This window comes from Pristis pectinata, chromosome 3 (assembly GCF_009764475.1).
Source record: "Pristis pectinata isolate sPriPec2 chromosome 3, sPriPec2.1.pri, whole genome shotgun sequence".
Classification (NCBI taxonomy): domain Eukaryota; kingdom Metazoa; phylum Chordata; class Chondrichthyes; order Rhinopristiformes; family Pristidae; genus Pristis; species Pristis pectinata.
In genome coordinates this window covers 98,591,455-98,612,728 of record NC_067407.1, presented here as the reverse complement: position 1 = coordinate 98,612,728, position 21,274 = coordinate 98,591,455, and the positions used below count along the sequence as shown (strand labels likewise).

The following is a 21,274-nucleotide window of genomic DNA, read 5'->3' as shown; positions in this document are numbered from 1 at the left end:
TCATGTCATCTAAGACAATATGTAACAAATAGAGGGTTCAAGGATCATTCTTAGTCACTCTTACAGCAATAATAGAGGTGGGAAGGGAAACACTGCCAGAAATTATAGTTATATTGGAATTGGTATGTTTTACTTTTTAGAACATAGAACATTACAGCACAGTACAGGCCCTTCGGCCCACAATGTTGTGCCGACATTTTATCCTGCTCTAAGATCTCCCGTGTAAAACAAAAGACATCCCCCTTATATCTTCCTCCAATCACCTTAAAATTAAGCCCCCTACTGTTAGTCATTTTCGCCCTGGGAAAAAGTCTCTGACTGTCCACTCAATCTATGCCTCTTATCATCTTGTACACCTCTATCAAGTCACCTCTCATCCTCCTCCTCTCCAAAGAGGAAAGCCCTAGCTCGCTCAACCTATCCTCATAAGACATGCTCTCCAATCTAGGCAGCATCCTGGGAAATCTCCTCTGCACCCTCTCTAAAGCTTCCGCATCCTTCCTATAATGAGGTGACCAGAACGGAACACAATACTCTCAAGTGTGGTCTAACCAGAGTTCTATGGAGCTGCAATGTTACCTTTTACTGTAAAAAAATTCCAGGCTGGGCTTAACAGTGATGATGTTTAACCACAAAAGGGCAGTACTAACTACCTATAAGAGGGGGAGGATGTTGAAGATAATCCAGAACAACAACAACATTTATGTAGCACTTCTAACATAGCAAAATGTTCCAAGCCATCTTAGTGAAGTGCTGTTAAACAACTTGTGACACCAAGTCCATAGGGAGATATTGGGGCAGATGACTTAAATCTTGTTCAAAGAGATGGGGTTTAAGGAGAATCTTAATGCAGGAAGGGGAAGTGGAGATATAAATGAGAGGGGTCACTGCAGAGATTAAGGTGTATTGAACCCAGAGTTGCCAGTGGTGATGCACTAAAATAAATGATAAAGTGGGGCAGAACAGCAGAAGCACACTTGCAGACGTATAGAAAATTAAGGCCAGCCATTCAATATTCTTCCTCTTCCCTAGGTCTGAGCCTCCCAAAACATCAGATTATTAGATATACTAAGGAGGCTGCTAGCAGGCAACACTGGAATAGTATACATCAGAGCCAAATGAACTTCACTGTTGCATCCCTTTATTCAATACTTACAGGATTTTCATGTGTACTATTCTATCTAGAAATTCATTACTTCTGTTGATCACTGTCAAAATAAACTTTTGGTATCAGCCCCAAAGTTACTTTTAATGAGTTCTATCCAACTCTCATCATCTTATTTTCAGTAGGATTCCAGATTGAGCTTAGCCAATAGCGTTTTGTATCACTCAAAAACAAATGGCTTTGGAGGCTAAAATGTCTGAAGTTTCACTTGTCTTTCCTCACTTTTCAGACTCATGACAGGGAGGATCAACCTCATGGCTACTCTACGTACTGGGTCTAGTTTTTGAATATCTCTTTTGTTTTCCGGTGACCACAAGTCATACAATACTGAAATTCTGGTCAGTGGACTACACAATTCAATCACAATACAGTTACTTGCTTTTGACAGTTTCAGGTCTTTCAATATCTAATTGATTGGTTGATTCCTGTTCTAAATTGATTGAACTTGCCAAACATCAATTCTACCAAAATTTAGACCTCTTCCTGATTTATTAAAGTGATTTCTATAACATATAGTGTATGTACATTTTCCATTTTATTTCATATGTGAAGTATTTCAAGCAATAATTACAAAGTCAATTGCTTGCCACTCATTTTGTTCATCTTGTTTAATAAATTCTAAGTATCCCTTCTACTCTCGTATCATCTGGAAAAACTGATAAATTTACGAGTTTCTGAACCCAATTTGACACATTAGAAATGCTAGTTGCCCCAACAAAAAATAAATTTGGATATATCGCTCACTTACTTCCCTCAATATCAATGCAACTCATTGCAAGTAACTGTTATTTTCTATCCTACTGTCAATTGCTGACTTACTTCTAGCTTCACTATTCCTCAGAGTTCTGATATTAAATGCTGACCTTTCACGTAGAAGTTCAGCAAATGCATTTTGGAAATTCAAGTTTAACTGCAGTCGAGTTAGGCAGGATCTTTCCTTTCTAAAACAATGCTAGCTTTTATTGTAACTAGCCATTCCATATTCTTCCTCTTCCCTGGTTCTGTGCCTTTGTTTCATACTTGCTGTTTTCATATAGAGGTTTGTTCTACAAAATCAGCACTGTTCCATTTTGTCTTTAATGAAGCAGTTGCAAAATGTTATTATCCAATTCATTTATTTTAATTAGTTCCTCATTTCTTTGAATTGGCCTATTTAATATATTTTATATAGTATTATATTTTTTTCTTACACTGCATGTGCTGTGCCATCACCCAATTGTGGAGCAATCTGTAGTTTTCTGCTGAGCCCTTCACCATTTCCACTAGCAAATCGTAGGCTGCTGCTCGGGAAGAATGGGACTTGCACTTTGGTTGCTGCCTGTCCTTCAAGCTTGGCAGTAAAAACAGGAGATTGAACACATCTCTTAAGAATTCCTGAAATAAAAGGAGAGGAGGTATTTCTCCAAGTTCTCTACTTAAAAGCACTAATATCAACATAGATAAGCAAGCACCTTTAACAAATGCATTATATTCTGCTTGTAAAACCCAGGCATGATCAGTAATTTAATAATATAATACCAGAAGGTAAATATTTCTCTGTCATAATTTCTGCTTTGTATTTGATCCATCTTCAGGCAATAAACTAGGACAAAGCCTAAAGTTATAAATCTGTTTAGCCTGGGGTGCACACTCAGAGTATTCAAATTCTACCAGCATTTTAATGCAACTTTTGTAATTTACCTGTTACATTAGTAGACTACCATCAATAACTATGCCAAATTTAAATACAGTAATACACAGAAAATTGGATATTATTGCTACTAATACAACTGCTTTTTAAAAGATGTTACACAGTAGTATAATAAATTTTCCAGTGAATCAGAGCCCCAGTGTGTTTACAAAGGAAGCATGGATAAGGCGCCCCGCTGAATTTATAAGGGCCGATATCAGGCCCGGTGAATTTATAAAGGGAGTGCAGATACAGGGCCTCAGTGAGTTGGATGCTCAACCATTGTGATTTCCGAACAATAGTACATCAGTTTACCAGAGTTTTACTGTAGCTGAAAATATTGAAAACAATGAACACTTGAAATGAACCCCAAACCATTTGTTTAAAAACTGGAATTTCTCATTTTATGAACTTTAGTTGAACAACTATAATATATTATTAATGATATTTTTAATTTTAAAAAATTGGTACAGATGTTATAATATGAAAATAGATATCAACGTTAAGTGTCAACTCTATTTTTCTTTTCACAGATGTTGCCTGACTGGCTAAGGATTTCCAACATCTTCTATTTTTATTTAGTACTTGTATATTGTGTCATTTCTCCCTCAGAGACTAATCATATTTAAATACAAGTTGACTACCTGTCCTTCTCGAGAGAATTTAAATGGAGGCTTGTGCTTTATGACTACAGTGCAAAGACGCAGTAATCCTGTAAGCCCATCATCTTCAGTGTTACTGTCCTGCTGATCAAGAATTTCCCTGCTACAAAGAGGAAAGGGAAATTAATACGTAACAACACATTGACATAACAATCCAAGAAAAAATTCAAAAATTTTGCCAACAGACCTGCGAATGCAATCGGCGAGATGTCTTGCCAAGGCATCCAAATCTAGCAACGTTGTCTACAGAAAAGATACCACACTTATACAACAACAGAAACAACAATTTGCACTTACACTACATTTTTAACAAAGTAAAATGCCACAAGTTCTTCAGAGGAGTAATTCCATGTAGAATTTGTGGAGAGAGGTAGATATAAAGAAGATAAGTTGGTGATGAGGTTTTAGGAGAAACTCTCGAGCTTAAAGCCTCGGCAGCTGAAAGCATGGGCATCGCCAGTGGAATGGTTAAAATCAATGATATTCAAGAGGCCAGAATAAGTTGAAATAGCAGTTCAAATTATTCTCTCTATGTCCTTCAACAATTTCCCTGAATTTAAGCTATATAATTTAACTGTACAATGATATAAGAATTAACACATCTCATGGTGTTGGTTATGCTCAGAGAATAGAATGCATTGCCCTGTACAAAGAATAAAACATTATCAAGCCAGCAAAACAAGAGTGAATCAATAAATCAAATTGTCTATTACTGAGCAATGCAAGAGGTTATTTCAAGCTGAAGTTCATAACTAAAAATTTGCACATGACATATTGATAGGTATGAGAAAATATTATGGTATAAGATAGATAATGTAATAGTATTTCAACATGTTGGAAACTGAAATGTTTAAATGTTAAGATTTAATGTTAAATTTTTTTCATTAAAAAAAATCCAAATTAACAAAGTTTTAGTTTTGATTTAAAAAAATTTAGAAACAAAATAACCTCATTCACTAAAAGTTCTCCTACTATAATTGCAAAGATTTTGGAATGAAAAAAAAGGGGTGTATATGTGAAATACAAAGTTCTTTAAAGTGTGCCACTTAAAATGTAATATTACCAATAAATTTCCAGGACTTTACAAACTGATTTAATTAAAAACTATTTCTATCCAATTTTAACATGGAGACAAGTTCTCCAAAGGTTTTGGAAGACCAAAACTATTATAATGTTAGTAGTGCCTTCCTGGCTGCAACATGATGATGCAGTTATGTAATGTGCATGACAGACACCCTTGCATACATTCCCAAAATCACCCATGCTAAATTCTTGAGAGTGAAGTTCAAATTCTTGAGAGTAATGCCTGGAGGATCTGACCAGGCTACTGAAATGGAAATTATTGGTATTCAAATAGTGATAGCAATCAAATAGTGATAACAATCAATTATTGTTAAAATATTTGTACACTTAATACAAGTGACATTCAAATTATTTTAAGTAGTAGCAGCCTAAGATCAACATTTAGGAGACTTAAATAAGCAAGGAAACAATCTATAGCGTGGAACTAAGATGGAGAATAAAAGAATCAGCATGAGCAGAAAGATGCATGCCCATCAAGGAGGTTTTAATACTGTGATACATATCACAGATAGAAGCATTATTTACAAAATGAAGTATATCTTAAGTCTTGATAATGACTACAGTTAAGAATTCTTAACAAAGTGGATACATCAGTTACATATTTCAGTCACATGAAAAAAATGTGATGGCATTGTACTTTGCAAGATACTGTATTCAGAAACACTGACCACCAAAATAAATGTTACAGTATGTGATCACAGATTCATAAATTAGATTTCCTCTGTATCACTTTTTACAGTGATTGAGGTTTTCCATGAATTTATTGCTGCCCTTTTAAGCTCTAAAATCAGATATTAAAAAATAATTTCAAAGATCTTCAGTACATCAAAGGCCCTGCACATAAAGATAGACCATTCAACTCATCACAAACCACATCATTAGACTGTAACTATACACACACGCGCACATACGGTGACATGCAAAAGTTTGGGCACTCCTGGTCAAAATTTCTGTTGCTGTGAATAGCAAAGCGAGTAAAAGATGACCTGATTTCCAAAAGGCATAAAGTTAAAGATGACACATTTCTTTAACATTTTAAGCAAGATTACTTTTTTATTTCCATCTTTTACAGTTTCAAAATAACAAAAAAAGGAAAAGGAAAGGAAAAGAGCCCAAAGCAAAAGTTTGGGCACCCTGGATGGTCAGTACTTAGTAACACCCCCTTTGGCAAGTATCACAGCTTGTAAATGCTTTCTGTAGCCAGCGAAGAGTCTTTCAATTCTTGTTTGGGGGATTTTCACCCATTCTTCCTTGCAAAAGGCTTCTAGTTCTGTGAGATTCTTGGGCCGCCTTGCATTCACTGCTCTTTTGAGGTCTATCCACAGATTTTCAATGATGTTTAGGTCGGGGGACTGTGAGGTCCATGGCAAAACCTTCAGCTCGTGCCTCTTGAGGTAGTCCATTGTGGATTTTGAGGTGTTTAGGATTGTTATCCTGATGTAGAAGCCATCCTCTTTTCATCTTCAGCTTTTTTACAGATGGTGTGATGTTTGCTTCCAGAATTTGCTGGTATTTAATTGAATTCATTCTTCCCTCTACCAGTGAAATGTTCCCCATGCCACTGGCTGCAACACAAGCCTAAAGCATAATCGATCCACCCTCCTGCTTAACAGTTGGGGGGATGTTCTTTCAATGAAATTCTGCACCCTTTTTTCTCCAAACATACCTTTGCTCATTGCAGCCAAAAAGTTCTATTTTAACTTCATCAGTCCACAGGACTTGTTTCCAAAATGCATCAGGCTTGTTTAGATATTCCTTTGCAATCTTCTGACGCTGAATTTTGTGGTGAGGACGCAGGAAAATTTGGAGAAAAAAGGGTGCAGAATTTCATGAAAAGAACACCTCTCCAACTGTTAAGCACGGGGGTGGATTGACCATGCTTTGAGCTTGTGTTACAGACAGTGGCACGGGGAACATTTCACTGGTAGAGGGAACAATGAATTCAATTAAATACCAGCAAATTCTGGAAGCAAACATCACACCATCTGCAAAAAAGCTGAAGATGAAAAGAGGATGGCTTCTACAACAGGATAACGATCATAAACACACCTCAAAATCCAAAATGGACTACCTCAAGAGGCACAAGCTGAAGGTTTTGCCATGGACCTCACAGTCCCCCGACCTAAACATCATCGAAGATCCGTGGATAGACCTCAAAAGAGCAGTGCATGCAAGACGGCCCAAGAATCTCACAGAACTAGAAGCCTTTTGCAAGGAAGAATGGGTGAAAATCCCTCAAACAAGAATTGAAAGACTCTTAGCTGGCTACAGAAAGTAGTGATACTTGTCAAAGGGGGTGTTACTGAACATGCAGGGTGCCCAAACTTTTGCTTCTGGCTCTTTTCCTTTTTTTGTTATTTTGAAGCTGTAAAAGATGGAAATAAAAAAGTAATCTTGCTTAAGATATTAAAGAAATGTGTCATCTTTAACTTTATGCCTTTTGGAAATCAGGTCATCTTTTACTCGCTTAGCTACTCACAGCAACAGAAATTTTGACCAGGAGTGCGCAAACTTTTGCATCCCACTGTATATACAAATGTAAATGTTAAAAAAGACAGAAAGGAAGCATCAAAATGTAGTTTGGGGAACAGCATCTATTGGCTTCAACCTGTCTGAGTCTTATCTTCTCCGAGTCTTTTATATTCCCTTTTCATTGTTCTATACCCTCTCCTTCCTCAACCCAAAACAAGTTACAAAAACAGGGAGAAGTATTCTTCATAGTCACACAGCGCAGAAACAGGCCCGTCAAGTCCACGATGTGCATCAAGCGCTAATCCTACAGTAACTCAATTTAATCACCCTGTATTTCCATCAACTCGCCCACCACCACAAGATTCTACCATCCACTAAAACACTTGGATCCTTTTACAGTGACCAAGTAACCCATGGGTCTTTGTGATGAGGAAGGAAACTGGAGCACCCAGGGGAAGACCACACAGTCACATTTTTAAGAAAGTTAAAACTGCTCACTGCGCAAAACTTTAATTGGTGACTGTCAGGGAACAGATGGGAGTCTATTGGGCATTGATCAGAAGCCAAAGCATAAAAAAATGAATGGAAGTGCCTATGCAAAGGGAACATTGTCTATGCAAAGGGCACATTGCTCATGCTATCAGTGTGATATGGTTGTGGTGAGGGGGTGACTATTGGAAGAGGAGCGTGAAGAGATGGAGTGGTAAAGAGAGGAAAGTTGTTATTGCACAGGGTCAGCTGAACAGTCTAGGAGCCCATTAATCTTTAAAAGTTTAAAGTATTTTTGGAAAGTTCAATTAAATAATGCATAAGTAATACAAGTTAGTCCACTGGGCAGGAAATTAAAAAACATCAGAAAATGGAAACACTCAGCATGTCAGGCAGCACCTGTGGAAAGACAAACTGAGTTGAGGTTGCAGGTCAGAGACCCTTTGTCAGGCAGAGGGGTCTCCAACCTGAAATGTTAACTCTGTTTCTCTTTCTACAGATACTACTCAACCTTTTGAGTACTTCTAGCATTTTGTGTTTTTATTTTAGATTTCCAGCATCTGCAGATGTGTTTTGATTTTCAGGCAGAAAATTAAGTTTGGAGGTCTCAAATTCAACTGGAGACAAGAATATCATTGTCATATCAACTGAGCTTCTCCTTCTGACATAAAGTAATAGAGCAAGTTCCTTCTACAGTGCATTTTCAGACTGTAACACAAATTGCTAAAATTTTCTTTAATCAAGTTTCTAAAAAAGAAAAATAGCAAAGACTGAATATATGCTAATTCATGAAAATAAGGAAATTCACTATTCAGATTATGAGAGGTGGCCATTAGTATATTACTATTTTTCTAACATGAGGGAACAATAGGAATCACAACTGCATACCTGGCTAGCATCTTTTACATGGATATTATCAATCAGTTTACAAAGTAACCAGAAATATTCCTTGCAACCTGCTCGCAATACTGATTCCTCTTCATAATCTATCTCCTGTAAATAAAGAAAATCTGCTTTAACACCACTGTTATAATGCTCATATTTCTTTAGTACATATAGACTTCCATATTCTTTTCAGCAGTTTTCTCCTGAAACTGGTACCTCAAGGGATAATTGTACAGCTGTCTCCTTTAAACACACATTGTAGGCTTCAAACACAATGCATAAATTAAAAACTGGATCACACAATTAGGAGCAAAATTTCATTGCCATTTTTCTGCAACATGCATCACAGCACATTATATTTCATAAAGTTATCCCAAGCTTTCAAAACTTTGAAGTCTTACAAACAAGTTATAGTTAAATTGTAGTAATTGTTATAGGGAAAGACAGTATAAAACTTCATGTTTTTCACATCATTTCAGATTCCTTTGACACTATTTATAACATACTCCTGGCCCTCTCCTCTGCCCATCACAAATTGCAGCCAGCCCATGCATAGTCTTTTCTCCATCATTTCCTAGAAAAGATTGGCACTAGAGGGGAGAGAATGAGGCTGAAAGCCAGGGTATAAGGAGTGGTCAGCTCACCAGCTGGTGAAGTGACAGCAGCTAAGTCTGGTAAGGGGATGAAAGCACCTCTGCTCCTCCCACAAGCATTGTTTGATGGGCACTGACAGATCTCACTCCCTTAATAAGTGCTTCCTAAAGACCAGAAAATGTCAACATAAAATTTAAAGGAAAGTAAAATCTGATGTGCATTAGGTTCAGGATTGAAATATTTAGCATTCCACCCCAGGCTCATGTGGGCTCACTAGATTGAAGACATTGCTAGATCTCAATGCTCTACTGCAATAATACCATATTGCATTTGGTTACATATCTTTAATAAAGTTACTTTGTAAAAGAAAAATATCCAGCATCGAAGCAATTAAACTAAGCTGTTTAAATGCTTTGCCATGGGAAAGTAATCTAAGTAATTCTTACCCTGATAGGCTTCAAAGCTTGGGCATCAGGAAGGAATTTTAGTAACGTTGATGCAGCTAGCAAAAGGAAAGATCGATTTATTGACTCTCCACCATCTAAACCTGAAAGGCACAACTTATACAGCCCACTGCAAGCTTCGTGTCGAACCGAGGTCTGGAACAAATCAGATATGGACAAGATGCATAAAGCAGAACAATATGACATAAATAGCCCATTTGCACATTCAACTTGAAAAGTCAACTATAGCTAGTGAAAGTAATTAACACATTCATACATTATTGTACATCTATGATGGAGATTTAAAACCTTACCTCTGGTACAAGAAGAGTTAATTTTTTCAGCCAATCATGTAAATGTTCACTGTCTGCCATGCTGGATTTGACTAACGAGCAGCAGTGAGCCCAACTCACTAACAACCACATGGCATAATGAGTAACTGAAACATAAAGAAAAAAATTAATAAGGGATTAAAACTCAAAATATTTCAATCAAAATTTTAAATGGTTTCAGGACACCATGTATTGGTGACAAAATTAACCCTCAAAATGGTTTATAATGTTTTATAAGTAATAATTACAAAGTCCAATTAATACTTTAGTTGTTATGGTTTCTTTTACTAGTTCAAATGTTTCCTTTATAATGCATGGGCACTTATTTTGGTAATCTACTCAATAATTTTAAGCTCCAAATAGTTTTCAAGATAATGTTTATTATGGGTTTCTGACAAAGCGTTTCTGTAAAAAATCAATTATTTATTAATTATAAGGGTAAATTCCTAAACATTAATGTTTTATTAAAATTAATTCCAAGTATAACCTACCTTCATGCCTGGATCGATGATCAGATTGGGCTTTAAGCACTCTACAATTTTTTTTAAAAAAGAGAACGGAAATTGAAATTAAACATTAAATTATGCAAAAACTTAATGTTACATATGTAATGAACAGTATCTTGCTGGTGTGGTCACTTCATGATATCCACTGTTCACTCCACCTCAGTTTGAAAGGATTTCCCAGACTAACTTGAGAAAAATGCAAACTGATAACATCCCTGAAAGTAGTCCAGTAATCCACAAATCCAACGATGAGTATTTAACAAATGAGATTTAAGGACTGAGAAACAAACATGAATAACAGAGGGTGAATTGGCACAGGTGAATAAGGAAAAGTGGGAAATAAACAAGTTTTAAAAAAAAGAAAATGCAGGCACACTCAGCAAGTCAGGCAGCTTTTGTGGAAAGACAGAGTTTATATTTTAGTTGGAGAAAGAGAGAAAACAAGTTAGTTTTAAACTACAGAGAGGGGATGGGTAGAACAGGAGAGTATCTCAGGGTGAGATCAAAAGAATTAATATAGCAGTTAGAAGCAGATTACACTTCTTTGTCTGTGTTATCTGTTGCCAACAACAGGGCTGTGGCACATGTCCAGCTAGCCAGGCAATACTAATATAAAAAGTAAAACTGAGCCAAAATCACAAAAGGACTGGCAAAAATGATCAGCTCTGAGATTGACAGACAGAGAGTAAGTTACCTGAAATTTGAAAATTTGATAGCGAATCTGGAAGGCTGCAACATGCTCAGACAGAAGACGAAGAGTTTTTCCTCAACCTTCCAGCTGCCTGCAACTTTAAATCTCCATCCTATTCCACTATGACTTATCTGCCTGTGGCCTGCTGCACTGATGGAACAAGGTCCAATGCAAACATGAGGAACAACACCCCATCTTCCTTCTCATTGCAGCCTTCAGGACTCAATACTGAATTCTTCAATTTTAGGTAATTCACTCTCTTTTTCTGTTTGCATCAGAAATGCCCATTTCTGCTAGTCATCCATCTCTGATGTTGACTCAGTTTTTCCTCCCTCCCTTATTATAATCTGGCCTGCAATAACACAGAGAAAGATGTATAATAGGTTTACAAAAGCTACATTAAATAACTTGGTCTCACCCTAACAAGAATATTTCCTTTGTTCTACCTATGCCTCCCTCATTTTCTCTGCAACAAAAACAAATTAGTTTTCAAAGGCTCTCAGACCTAAAAAGTTAACTCTGATTCTCATCTCACGAACCTGCTGAGTGTTTCCAACATTTTCTATTTTTATTACAGATTTCCAGCACCTGTAGATTTTTTTTAAAATTTTTGTTCAGAAATAAATATTACAAGGAAGAGTGGATTGAGAGGGGAAAAGATTTAAATGAAAATTAAAAAAGAATTACTTTTTAAAATTTCTAATCACAACTTACTACACCAGAATTGAGATAATAGGCCTTCTGACGAAAGGCACCAGCACATATTTACAGTTTATATAAAACATTTTGTAACAAATATAATGGGAAATCAGTGCCCAAATCCAGCAAGTACTTAAAATAAAAGGGCTGTTAAATAAGGGATGTCATTTGTGTGAGGGAAAATGTGAATTGGTGTAAATCAACAAGTATTGGAGAATTCCAACGCATGGTTTTTCTCTGCATCTCTTAAAATTGCTGGCCTATTTATGCATCAATGAGTTCACCGCTAAAACTCTTAAAGTGGCATGCAAAAGTTTGGGCACTCCTGGTCAAAATTTCTGTTACTGTGAATAGCTAAGCGAGTAGAAGATGACCTGACCCAAAAGGCATAAAGTTAAAGATGACACATTTCTTTAACATTTTAAGCAAGATTACTTTTTTATTTCCATCTTTTACAGTTTCAAAATAACAAAGAAGGAAAAGGGCCCGAAGCAAAAGTTTAGGCACCCTGCATGGTCAGTACTTAGTAACACCCCCTTTGGCAAGTATCATAGCTTGTAAATGCTTTCTGTAGCCAGCGAAGAGTCTTTCAATTCTTGTTTGGGGGATTTTCACCCATTCTTCCTTGCAAAAGGCTTCTAGTTCTGAGAGATTCTTTGGCCATCTTGCATGCACTGCTCTTCTGAGGTCTATCCACAGATTTTCGATGATGTTTAGGTCGGGGGACTATGAGGGCCATGGCAAAACCTTCAGCTTGTGCCTCTTGAAGCAGTCCATTGTGGATTTTGAGGTGTGTTTAGCATCGTTATCCTGTTGTAGAAGCCCTCCTCTTTTCATCTTCAGCTTTTTTACAGACGGTGTGATGTTTGCTTCCAGAATTTGCTGGTATTTAATTGAATTCATTCTTCCCTCTACCAGTGAAATGTTCCCCGTGCCACTGGCTGCAACACAAGCCCAAAGCATAATCGATCCACCCTCGTGCTTAACAGTTGGGGAGGTGTTCTTTTCATGAAATTCTGCACCCTTTTTTCACCAAACATACCTTTGCTCATTGCGGCCGAAGAATCTCACAGGACTAGAAGCCTTTTGCAAGGAAGAATGGGTGAAAGTCCCCCAAACAAGAACTGAAAGACTCTTAACTGGCTACAGAAAGCGTTTACAAGCTGTGATACTTGCCAAAGGGGGTGTTACTAAGTACTGACCATGCAGGGTGTCCAAACTTTTGCTTCTGGCCCTTTTTCCTTTTTTCGTTATTTTGAAGCTGTAAAAGATGGAAATAAAAAAGTAATCTTGCTTAAAATATTAAAGAAATGTGTCATCTTTAACTTCATGCCTTTTGGAAATCAGGTCATCTTTTACTCGCTTAGCTATTCACAGTAACAGAAATTTTGACCAGCAGTGCGCAAACGTTTGCATCCCACTGTATATACAAATGTAAATGTTAAAAAAGACAGAAAGGAAGCATCAAAATGTAGTTTGGGGAACAGCATCTATTGGCTTCAACCCAGCTGAGTCTTATCTTCTCCAAGTCTTTTATATTCCCTTTTCATTGTCCTATACCCTCTGCTTCCTCAACCCAAAACAAGTTACTGCATTAAAAACAGGGAGACGTATTCTTCATAGTCACACAGCGCAGAAACAGGCCTGTCGAGTCCACGATGTCCATCAAGCATTAATCCTACATTAATTCAATTTAATCACCCTGTATTTCCAAGAAAATATGGACTAATGTCCAACAAAATACTTTGTTGGACTATCTTTTTTTTCCCCCAATGATCTAGTGCATGTTGAACATAAGTATATAATGTTTACACAATTATTTGCGTGTCTTTACCTATGAGCCAAGTTGTTATAGGTGTAAGCAACAGACATTAGCCGATAGATCAAACCAGATCCATGTACCAGGCTGAGAAATATCTAAAACAGAAATAAACTTGGTTAGATTTTATATGATACAAAGACCTGTACAAACAGACCGGAAGAATCTTGATAACAGCAAAATAACTCAAAGGCACTAACCTCCGTTAAACGAGGTATGTGTAGTCCTTTCCCGTGATCACCAGCTCCTTTCCTTGATTTCCCAGGCCAAGTCCTTTTTCTATGGCTGTCTGACACACCAGACCAGGCATAGATGTCATGATAAGCCAGATCTAAGTCACCTGGATCAACTGCAAACTGGCACATTAGCTTCAGCAGACAGGCAAGGCAGTCCAGCTGCCACTAGGAGCAAGGATGGTAACAAGTCAAAAGTGATTTTTAAATGCTGTCAAAATAGTTGTCAACTTCTTAATACAAATTATACAATATAAAGACAATGAGTAAACCCTAAGGTAAAAAGTGAGGTACTGAATCATTAGCTGTACAAAATGAATATTATAGCTGACTGGGATTTTCTGAAACACTCATATAAAAGCAAAATCTTTCACAATGTTTAAGTTTACACAAAGAAGTTCAAAAAATTCTGGCTTATAACCTAAATAATATACATTTAATACTGGTCCCAAGTCCAGATTATGGGGAAATGTGATTGTGAGCTTTACAACTCATCTTGCTTCTAACCAGACTGCTTCATTTACAATATCACCATGTTCATGTATTTGCTTTGGCATAATCTTATCTTTAACACAGGAACAAGGAGCACGAGTAGGTAATCCAACCCCTCAAGCCTGCTCTCTGCCATTCAATATAATCATGTCTGATCTTTCAAATAATTATTAATATTTCAACAGGTGCGATAAAGCAGTGATAAAAAATATTGACAAGATTACTAACAGTCTCAAAATCAAAGGGTTAGAACACCGTGCTTGAATTTAAATACAGCCACAGTAACAAAATTGTGTTTCTCTTTTATAAGAGGCAAGGGATGATTTGAATGGAAATATCGCTCAGGGAGCAGTCAAATTACTAAAATTACCCAATGTGCCACAAGGATATGATTGCTAGGGAATAATATCCTTGTGGCATACGGGGAAATTTTAGTGACAATTGCTAGAAAATTACTTTGGTAAATTTATTCTGATTTTAAAAGATAGCTTTCACACAAAAAAAAAAGAAACAGTAATATCATCAATAGATTTAAATTGAACCAAAAGCTTTAAGGCAAAGGTATTTATAGACTGGCAAGATCAAACCTATGCTATAGTAACAAATTTAGTCATAGAGTCATACGGCACCATAACAAGCCCTTCAGCCCACCATGTACATGCCAAAGTCAAATCTCCATCTACACTTATGTTATTTACCAATACCTGGTTGGCAGCCTATTATGCCTTGGCAATTCAAGTGCTGTGTCCAGATGCTCCTTAAGGCCTGCAAGAATACCTGCCTCCACTACCTTCTCAGGCAGTGTGTAGCAGATTGTGACCAACGTCAGGGAAAAAGTTCTTCCTCAAATCCCCTCTGATCCTGTTATTCCTCACCTTAAAACAGAGCCCTCTGTCCATAAAGCTTTGCCATGGGTTAAAGTTTCTTATTATCCATCCTATCTATGTCTCTGATAATTTTGTACACCTCCATCTGGTCCCCCCTCAGCCCCAAGGAACATAAAGCCATCCTGACCAGTCTCTCTTCATAAATGAAACATTCCAACCCAGGCAATATCCTGGTGAATCTCCTCTGCACCCCTTCCAGTGCGATCACATCTTTCCTATAGTGTTTAACCAGAACTGCACATAGTATTTCAGCTTGGCCTAATCAATGTATAATAATGTTGTAGCAAGACATCCCTGCTCTTATAATCTGTGCCCCAGGTAATAAAGCCAAGCATCCTGTATGCCTTGTTCACCACCTGTGTTATCACTTCAGGGAACTGTGAACTGACACACCAAGTCCCTTTGTTTCTCAATAGTCCCCAAGGTCCTACCATTCACTGAATATGCCCTACCCTTACTTGACCCCTCTCTCCCCACCCCACCCCCCCCTCCCCAAAAGCATCATCTAACAATTATCAGGATTAAAAATGATGTTAGTGTGACTCTATTTAAAAAGATGTAATCATAAAAGCTCAATCAAATGGAGATATTCTCCTTTCTCACCCACAATAAATGAAAAATATGGAGAATAATTTCAGAATTGGTAACCTCCATTAAAACATGACAAAAATATAGCAGATAATATAGCAGTACAATTTCTAAAAGTGTGAGCATATGGTAACTTTTACAATTTATTTTCACTTTTTTATTTTGTTCCCTTAATAGCAGCTAAAAAAATGATATTATAAAATATTTATAAAAATGTGTAATCACTTCAACACATCAAATATGGAACTAGCCCTTACCACAGTCCATGATTCTTGCTCCTTCGGTTCCAAAATCCCTGATAGAAAAATTTCCAGTAATTGCTGAAGTCCCCCAGCAGCAACAAACTGAAACATAAGAGTCATAGAGTTATACAGCATGGAAACAGGCTCTTCAGCCCAACTAATCCATGCTAACCAAGGTGTCTTGCTGAGTTAGTCCCATTTGCCCATATTTGGCCAATATCCCTCTAAACCTTTCCTATCCATGAACCTGTCCAAATGTCTTTTAAATGCTGTAATTATATCTGCCTTTACTACTTCCTCTCATAGTCGTTCCATATACCCACCACCCTTCGTGTGAAAATCCTGCCCCTTGGGTCCCTTTAAATCTTCCCCTCTCACCTTAAACTATTTCCATCTAGTTGTGTGAAAAACCTGCCCTTCTAGATTCCACTACCCTGGGAAAAAGACTGTGACCATTCACCTTATCTATGCCCCTCATGATTTTGTAAGGTCACCCCTTAGCCTCCTTCGCTCCAGGGAAAACAGTCCCAGTCTATTCAGTCTCTCCTTATAACTCAAGCCCTTCAGTCCTAGCAAAATCCTCATGAATCTTTCCTGCACCCTCTTTAGCATAAAGGTAAGTAGATGGCTAGAATGACCCATTTTAGTCACTAAGTTGAGAGTTGTCAGAAATTGCTTTTGGAGTTCTTGGCAAATAATCTAAAATAACCCTCCCCCACAGCTCCCACCCACCCAGCTCCATACCTAACTTAACTGTTAAATGCAATGTTTTCTTTGGCAATCCAGCCAATATGTTCCTTTTTCCTGTTATCCATATGTTGCCTTACATTGCCAGCTATCAATGCACAACTCCTTTTTAGCCACAAAATTTGGTGTTTGGGGAGGGAAGAATTTGTATTGAAAAGTTCCTGCTTATCAGCTTTTCTATAAATTTCGTCAGTTGATGTGAACTAACAAATTTCATGCATATGGTAGATTTTTTCTCTTATTATCTGAAGATTAAGTTTATATTTCTGGTTTATAATAGTCAAATATTCATTTCAGTCAATTTTGTCAAAATTTTTGTCACTAGAATCTTTGTGGTTGTAACAGGGACTAAAAAAGGTATGAATCATTAAAATTCCTCTCATTGCAATTCCAACAAGTACTCGTTTAGTGCTTGATATTGTTTAAAAGTAAATTACATCAGGACATGACCCTGCAGCATAGAACAGCTCATTTGTGCCCAATATGATCATCAGTAACGCAAGGAGGCAATTTAATCAAGAGGACATCAAATTTCAAGACACTTGAAACTTCAAGAAGAACTGCAATATTTAGTGCCTTTGAAAGATAACACAAAAGGGGAAAACAATTTCTTTTTCACTTTGAATCACCACTATGGCTTGCAGGAACTCATTCCCCATCCCTCCCAAACCTCAAAGTACAAACATTTAGCTGGGAGTGACTCCTTATTATAAATTCCACAACATTTATACTGTTATTAAGGCTTTCAAACAGGGCCAGCTCAGCCGTTATGTAACTGGATTTAAGAGTTAAGTACTGTCCCATTTCCTAAGTCATTATCTGATAAAGACTTCAATACTTAATCCATATTAAGAAAATATTAAACGGACCTTGCAACTCCAAGAATTTTTACTGTTCTCTATCTGATCTTCGCTTGAATCATCCGAATCAGGATAAAGATCACTGTAGCTACCCTGGAATAAAGTTGCATTAAAAATCAAATGCAGTAATCACAAGGCAACCACCTAAATACCATTTTAATGCTGTTTTTAACTGAACAATAAGTATGATGTGAAATGACATTTTACTAGCTAAACTGGAGGTGAAGGCAATCTGTGAAACAAAAAGATGTGTAAAGCATTTGTGATGCAAAATGTTTTCCACTTATACTCCTTTTAAAATTGCGGTGGTGTGAAAGCGTATGGCAGAAACATCTAATATTGAAGGAAGTGTATTAAATAGAATAGTACTTCGAAGTATAAACAGAACATGTTGCAAATACACAACTGGCCAGGTAGTTCAACAGAGAGAGGGAAATGGAATTAACATTTCAGGCCAATGATTCTGAACCAGAACATAGTATAGAACATTTTGAGCACATGTAGAGGAAAAAAACAAAGGGAAAAATGAGGAAATTAAAAAAAGGGGAAGGTATGTGAAAGACTGGAAAGCAGAAGTGATTACATGAGTCCAGTGATGAAGAAAAATATGACCATTCATTTGGACCTGAATTAGTTGAACATGATTTTGAGTCCAGATCATGATTTTGCAAGGCCAGATTCTGTTCTAACTCCATCCACAAGTTTGCAGATAATACCAGCATAGTGGGCTGTATCTCAAATAATGATGCGTCGGAATAAAGGAAGGAGGTAGAGAGCCTAGTGACATGGTGTCGTGGCAACAACCTTTCCCTCAATATCAGCAAATCAAAAGAGCTGGTCATTGATTTCAGGAAGGGGGGGCGGTGCACATGCTCCTGGTCACATCAACGGTGCTGAGGTCAAAAGGGTTGAAAACTTCAAGTTCCTAGGAGTGAACATCACCAATAGCCTGTCCTGGTCCAATGACATAGATTGGCCACAGCCAACAAAGTTCACCAGCATCTCTACTTCCTCAGGAGACTAAAGAAATTTGACTTGTCCCCTTTGATCCTCACCAATTTTTATTGGTGCACCATAGAAAGCATCCTATCTGGATGGATTACAACTTGGTATGCCAATTGCTCTGCCTGTGACTGCAAGAAACTGCAGGGAGTTGCGGACAAGCTCAGCACACCACGGAAACCAGCCTCCCCTTCCTGGACTCTGTCTACACTTCTTACTGCCTCAATAGAGCAGCCAACATAATCAAAGACCCTACCCACCCCTGACATTCTCTCTTCTCCCCCTTCCATCGGGCAGAAGATACAAAAGCCTGAAAACACGTACCACCAGGCTCAAGGACAGCTTCTATCCCGCTGTAAGAAGACTATTGAACAGTTCCCTAGTATGATAAAATGGACTCTTGACCTCACAATCTACCTCATTATGGCCTTGCACCTTATCATCTACCTGTAGTGCACTTTCTCTGTAACTGTAACACTTCATTCTGTTATTGTTTTACCTTGTACTACCTCAATGCACTGTTGTAATGAATTGATCTGCATGAACTGTATGCAAGGCAAGTTTTTTTTGCTGTACCTCGGTACATGTGACAATAATAAACCAATTTACCAAGACTGTTGTAATGTTCCTGATTCAAATAAGATGTGGTATTTCTCAAGGTAGATACACAAGAACAAGCAGATCACAATGGGGCTGGGATGGAGGAATAAAGTGCCAAATAAACAGCATAGGATTGGATCTGTGGACTGAAGAGAGATGTGATCATATTATATTATTCTTTTGGTCCCCCTACTGCAAAGGAAGGTACACCATATGCTTATTAAGGTACTTAAGTAAATCACTGCTTCACCAGGAAGTTGCCTTGGAGTTTGAACAGGTGGAATGCAAGAGGTAAATAGCTGGGTGTTTCATCTCCTATGCTTGAATGTGAAGGTGTTGTGGAAAAGGGACAGAGGATAACAGGAAAGTAGACATAAGTGTCAGAGAAGGAATGGTCACGTCAAAACACTGCAATACGTGCTTAAGGCTGGAGATGATAGAAAAGGTAAAACAGATGATTAGGTGAATGTGAATATTGATGACATGAGGAGGAGGAAAGGAATCCTGAGATAATGGAGGATTTTTTGCCTATGTATTAATTTTTTCATGATTCAGGCATCATTGCATTTATTCCCTATGATAATGGAGGATTTTTTGCCTATGTATTAATTTTTTCATGATTCAGGCATCATTGCATTTATTCCCATCTCCAGTTGCCCTGGAGAAGATGGTGCTGAGCCGTCATCTTGAAATACTGGAGTCCAAAAGAAAAGCAGGTAACATAGTGGTTTTCATAAATATTAATAACCTTCTTGAAATGCTAATGTCCAAACGTAAATCTAACAGTAACCATGCAACTGAGTAGTTTGCCTGGCCATTTCATAAGGCAGTTAAGAGTTCAATGTGGAGGAAATTTAGACCAGACCAGGTAAGAATGGTAGTTTTCTCTTCCTGAAGATCATTAGTTTACACTAGATGGTTTTATGTGATAGTTCAGTAGCTTCATCATTACCTAGTATTTTAGAAAATTTCATATAATTGTTAATCAGAATCTAAATGCCACGGTTGCCGTGGTAGGATCTGAAAATATGTATCTGCATTACTTGTAAAAGGGCGAACAGGAAAGTGCAGAAATGAGACAAACACTATTATTGTGCAGTGAACCACCATGAAAGGGGGATGGTTAGCCAAGGTAATATTGGGTACCCCAGTGTGAAAGGTAGGGATAGAACAGATTGCTGTGTAAAGAATCAAAGCATCTGGGGAGTCAGAATGTATAGTAGTGTGTTTGTTTAATCTAAAAATGGAAACAGAGAAGTCAAAGCAGGGAAGAACCAAGAATAGGACAAATAAAGACAAAGGGGTAAAAAAAATTGAAGCAAAGTTCATGATATTCTCAAGTTCAGGGCAAGAGCATATTCCAGAAAAATGTGATGGTGGGGACTAGAATACAACTGGAAAAAAAGCAAGTTCTATTGTTAAGTGACTGGCAAGGATAGGGTGGATGAAGTACAATGTGAAAAAGTCCTTAATTACCCACTTTGACAAAAAGAGTAGTAAAGCAGAATATATTTAAATGGCGTGTACCTCATAAATAAAGGGAGATGAATGACATTCCATACAAATTACTAAAAGTTTGCTTGCCACACCTGCATGCTACCAGGAAGGCAAACTGTATATTAACCTTTATTGCAAGGAGGAGGGGTACTTTCAGAATGGGAATTTAGGATGCTCAGTACCATTCAAGACCCCAATTTCTATACTGCAATTTTCTCCCATCTTTGCAATAAATATGTCACTTGTCTCCCATATCCCAGGAGTCAATTCAAAAGCTCAAACTATAGCTGTACCAGGACAGTCCTATTTGTGGATCTTGGGAGGGTGGGATGGAATTAGAGTGTGTGGGATTGCAGCAATGATATTGCAAACTGCAGTAAAAACAATTCTAGTAATAGCGTAGAAAATAAAGCTTTAATGTTTGGCAATGAGGTCATAGACTGGGGTGGTTGATGAAGGTATCGATGAATCGGTGTTCAATCTCTGCTGTTACGGACTCAGTGAAAGTCCCTTTAAGATAGTGTGTGTGTGTGTATGTGTGTGTGGGGTGTGCTTACGTCAATAGAAGATAAAGGACGTAATGACATTGTTGAAGAAGTTAGAAGAAGAAGAAGAAG

At 37.5% G+C, this 21,274-nt stretch overlaps 1 protein-coding gene across 7 annotated transcripts in view; it reads right to left on the bottom strand.

Annotated features, from left to right (window-relative positions):
* Positions 1-21,274, bottom strand: part of usp34 (ubiquitin specific peptidase 34) — a 186,246-nt gene that overhangs the window by 64,842 nt on the left and 100,130 nt on the right. For all 7 annotated transcript variants that reach the window (XM_052011351.1, XM_052011354.1, XM_052011353.1 and 4 more), the window contains 11 exons: positions 17,568-17,651; positions 15,967-16,053; positions 13,710-13,910; positions 13,525-13,607; positions 10,286-10,326; positions 9,777-9,901; positions 9,466-9,618; positions 8,429-8,533; positions 3,684-3,739; positions 3,479-3,599; positions 2,356-2,539 (listed from right to left, as the gene is read on the bottom strand). In XM_052011351.1, the coding sequence (XP_051867311.1) occupies positions 2,356-2,539; positions 3,479-3,599; positions 3,684-3,739; positions 8,429-8,533; positions 9,466-9,618; positions 9,777-9,901; positions 10,286-10,326; positions 13,525-13,607; positions 13,710-13,910; positions 15,967-16,053; positions 17,568-17,651 (1,240 nt within the window). The remainder of the gene's footprint in view (positions 1-2,355; positions 2,540-3,478; positions 3,600-3,683; positions 3,740-8,428; positions 8,534-9,465; positions 9,619-9,776; positions 9,902-10,285; positions 10,327-13,524; positions 13,608-13,709; positions 13,911-15,966; positions 16,054-17,567; positions 17,652-21,274) is intronic.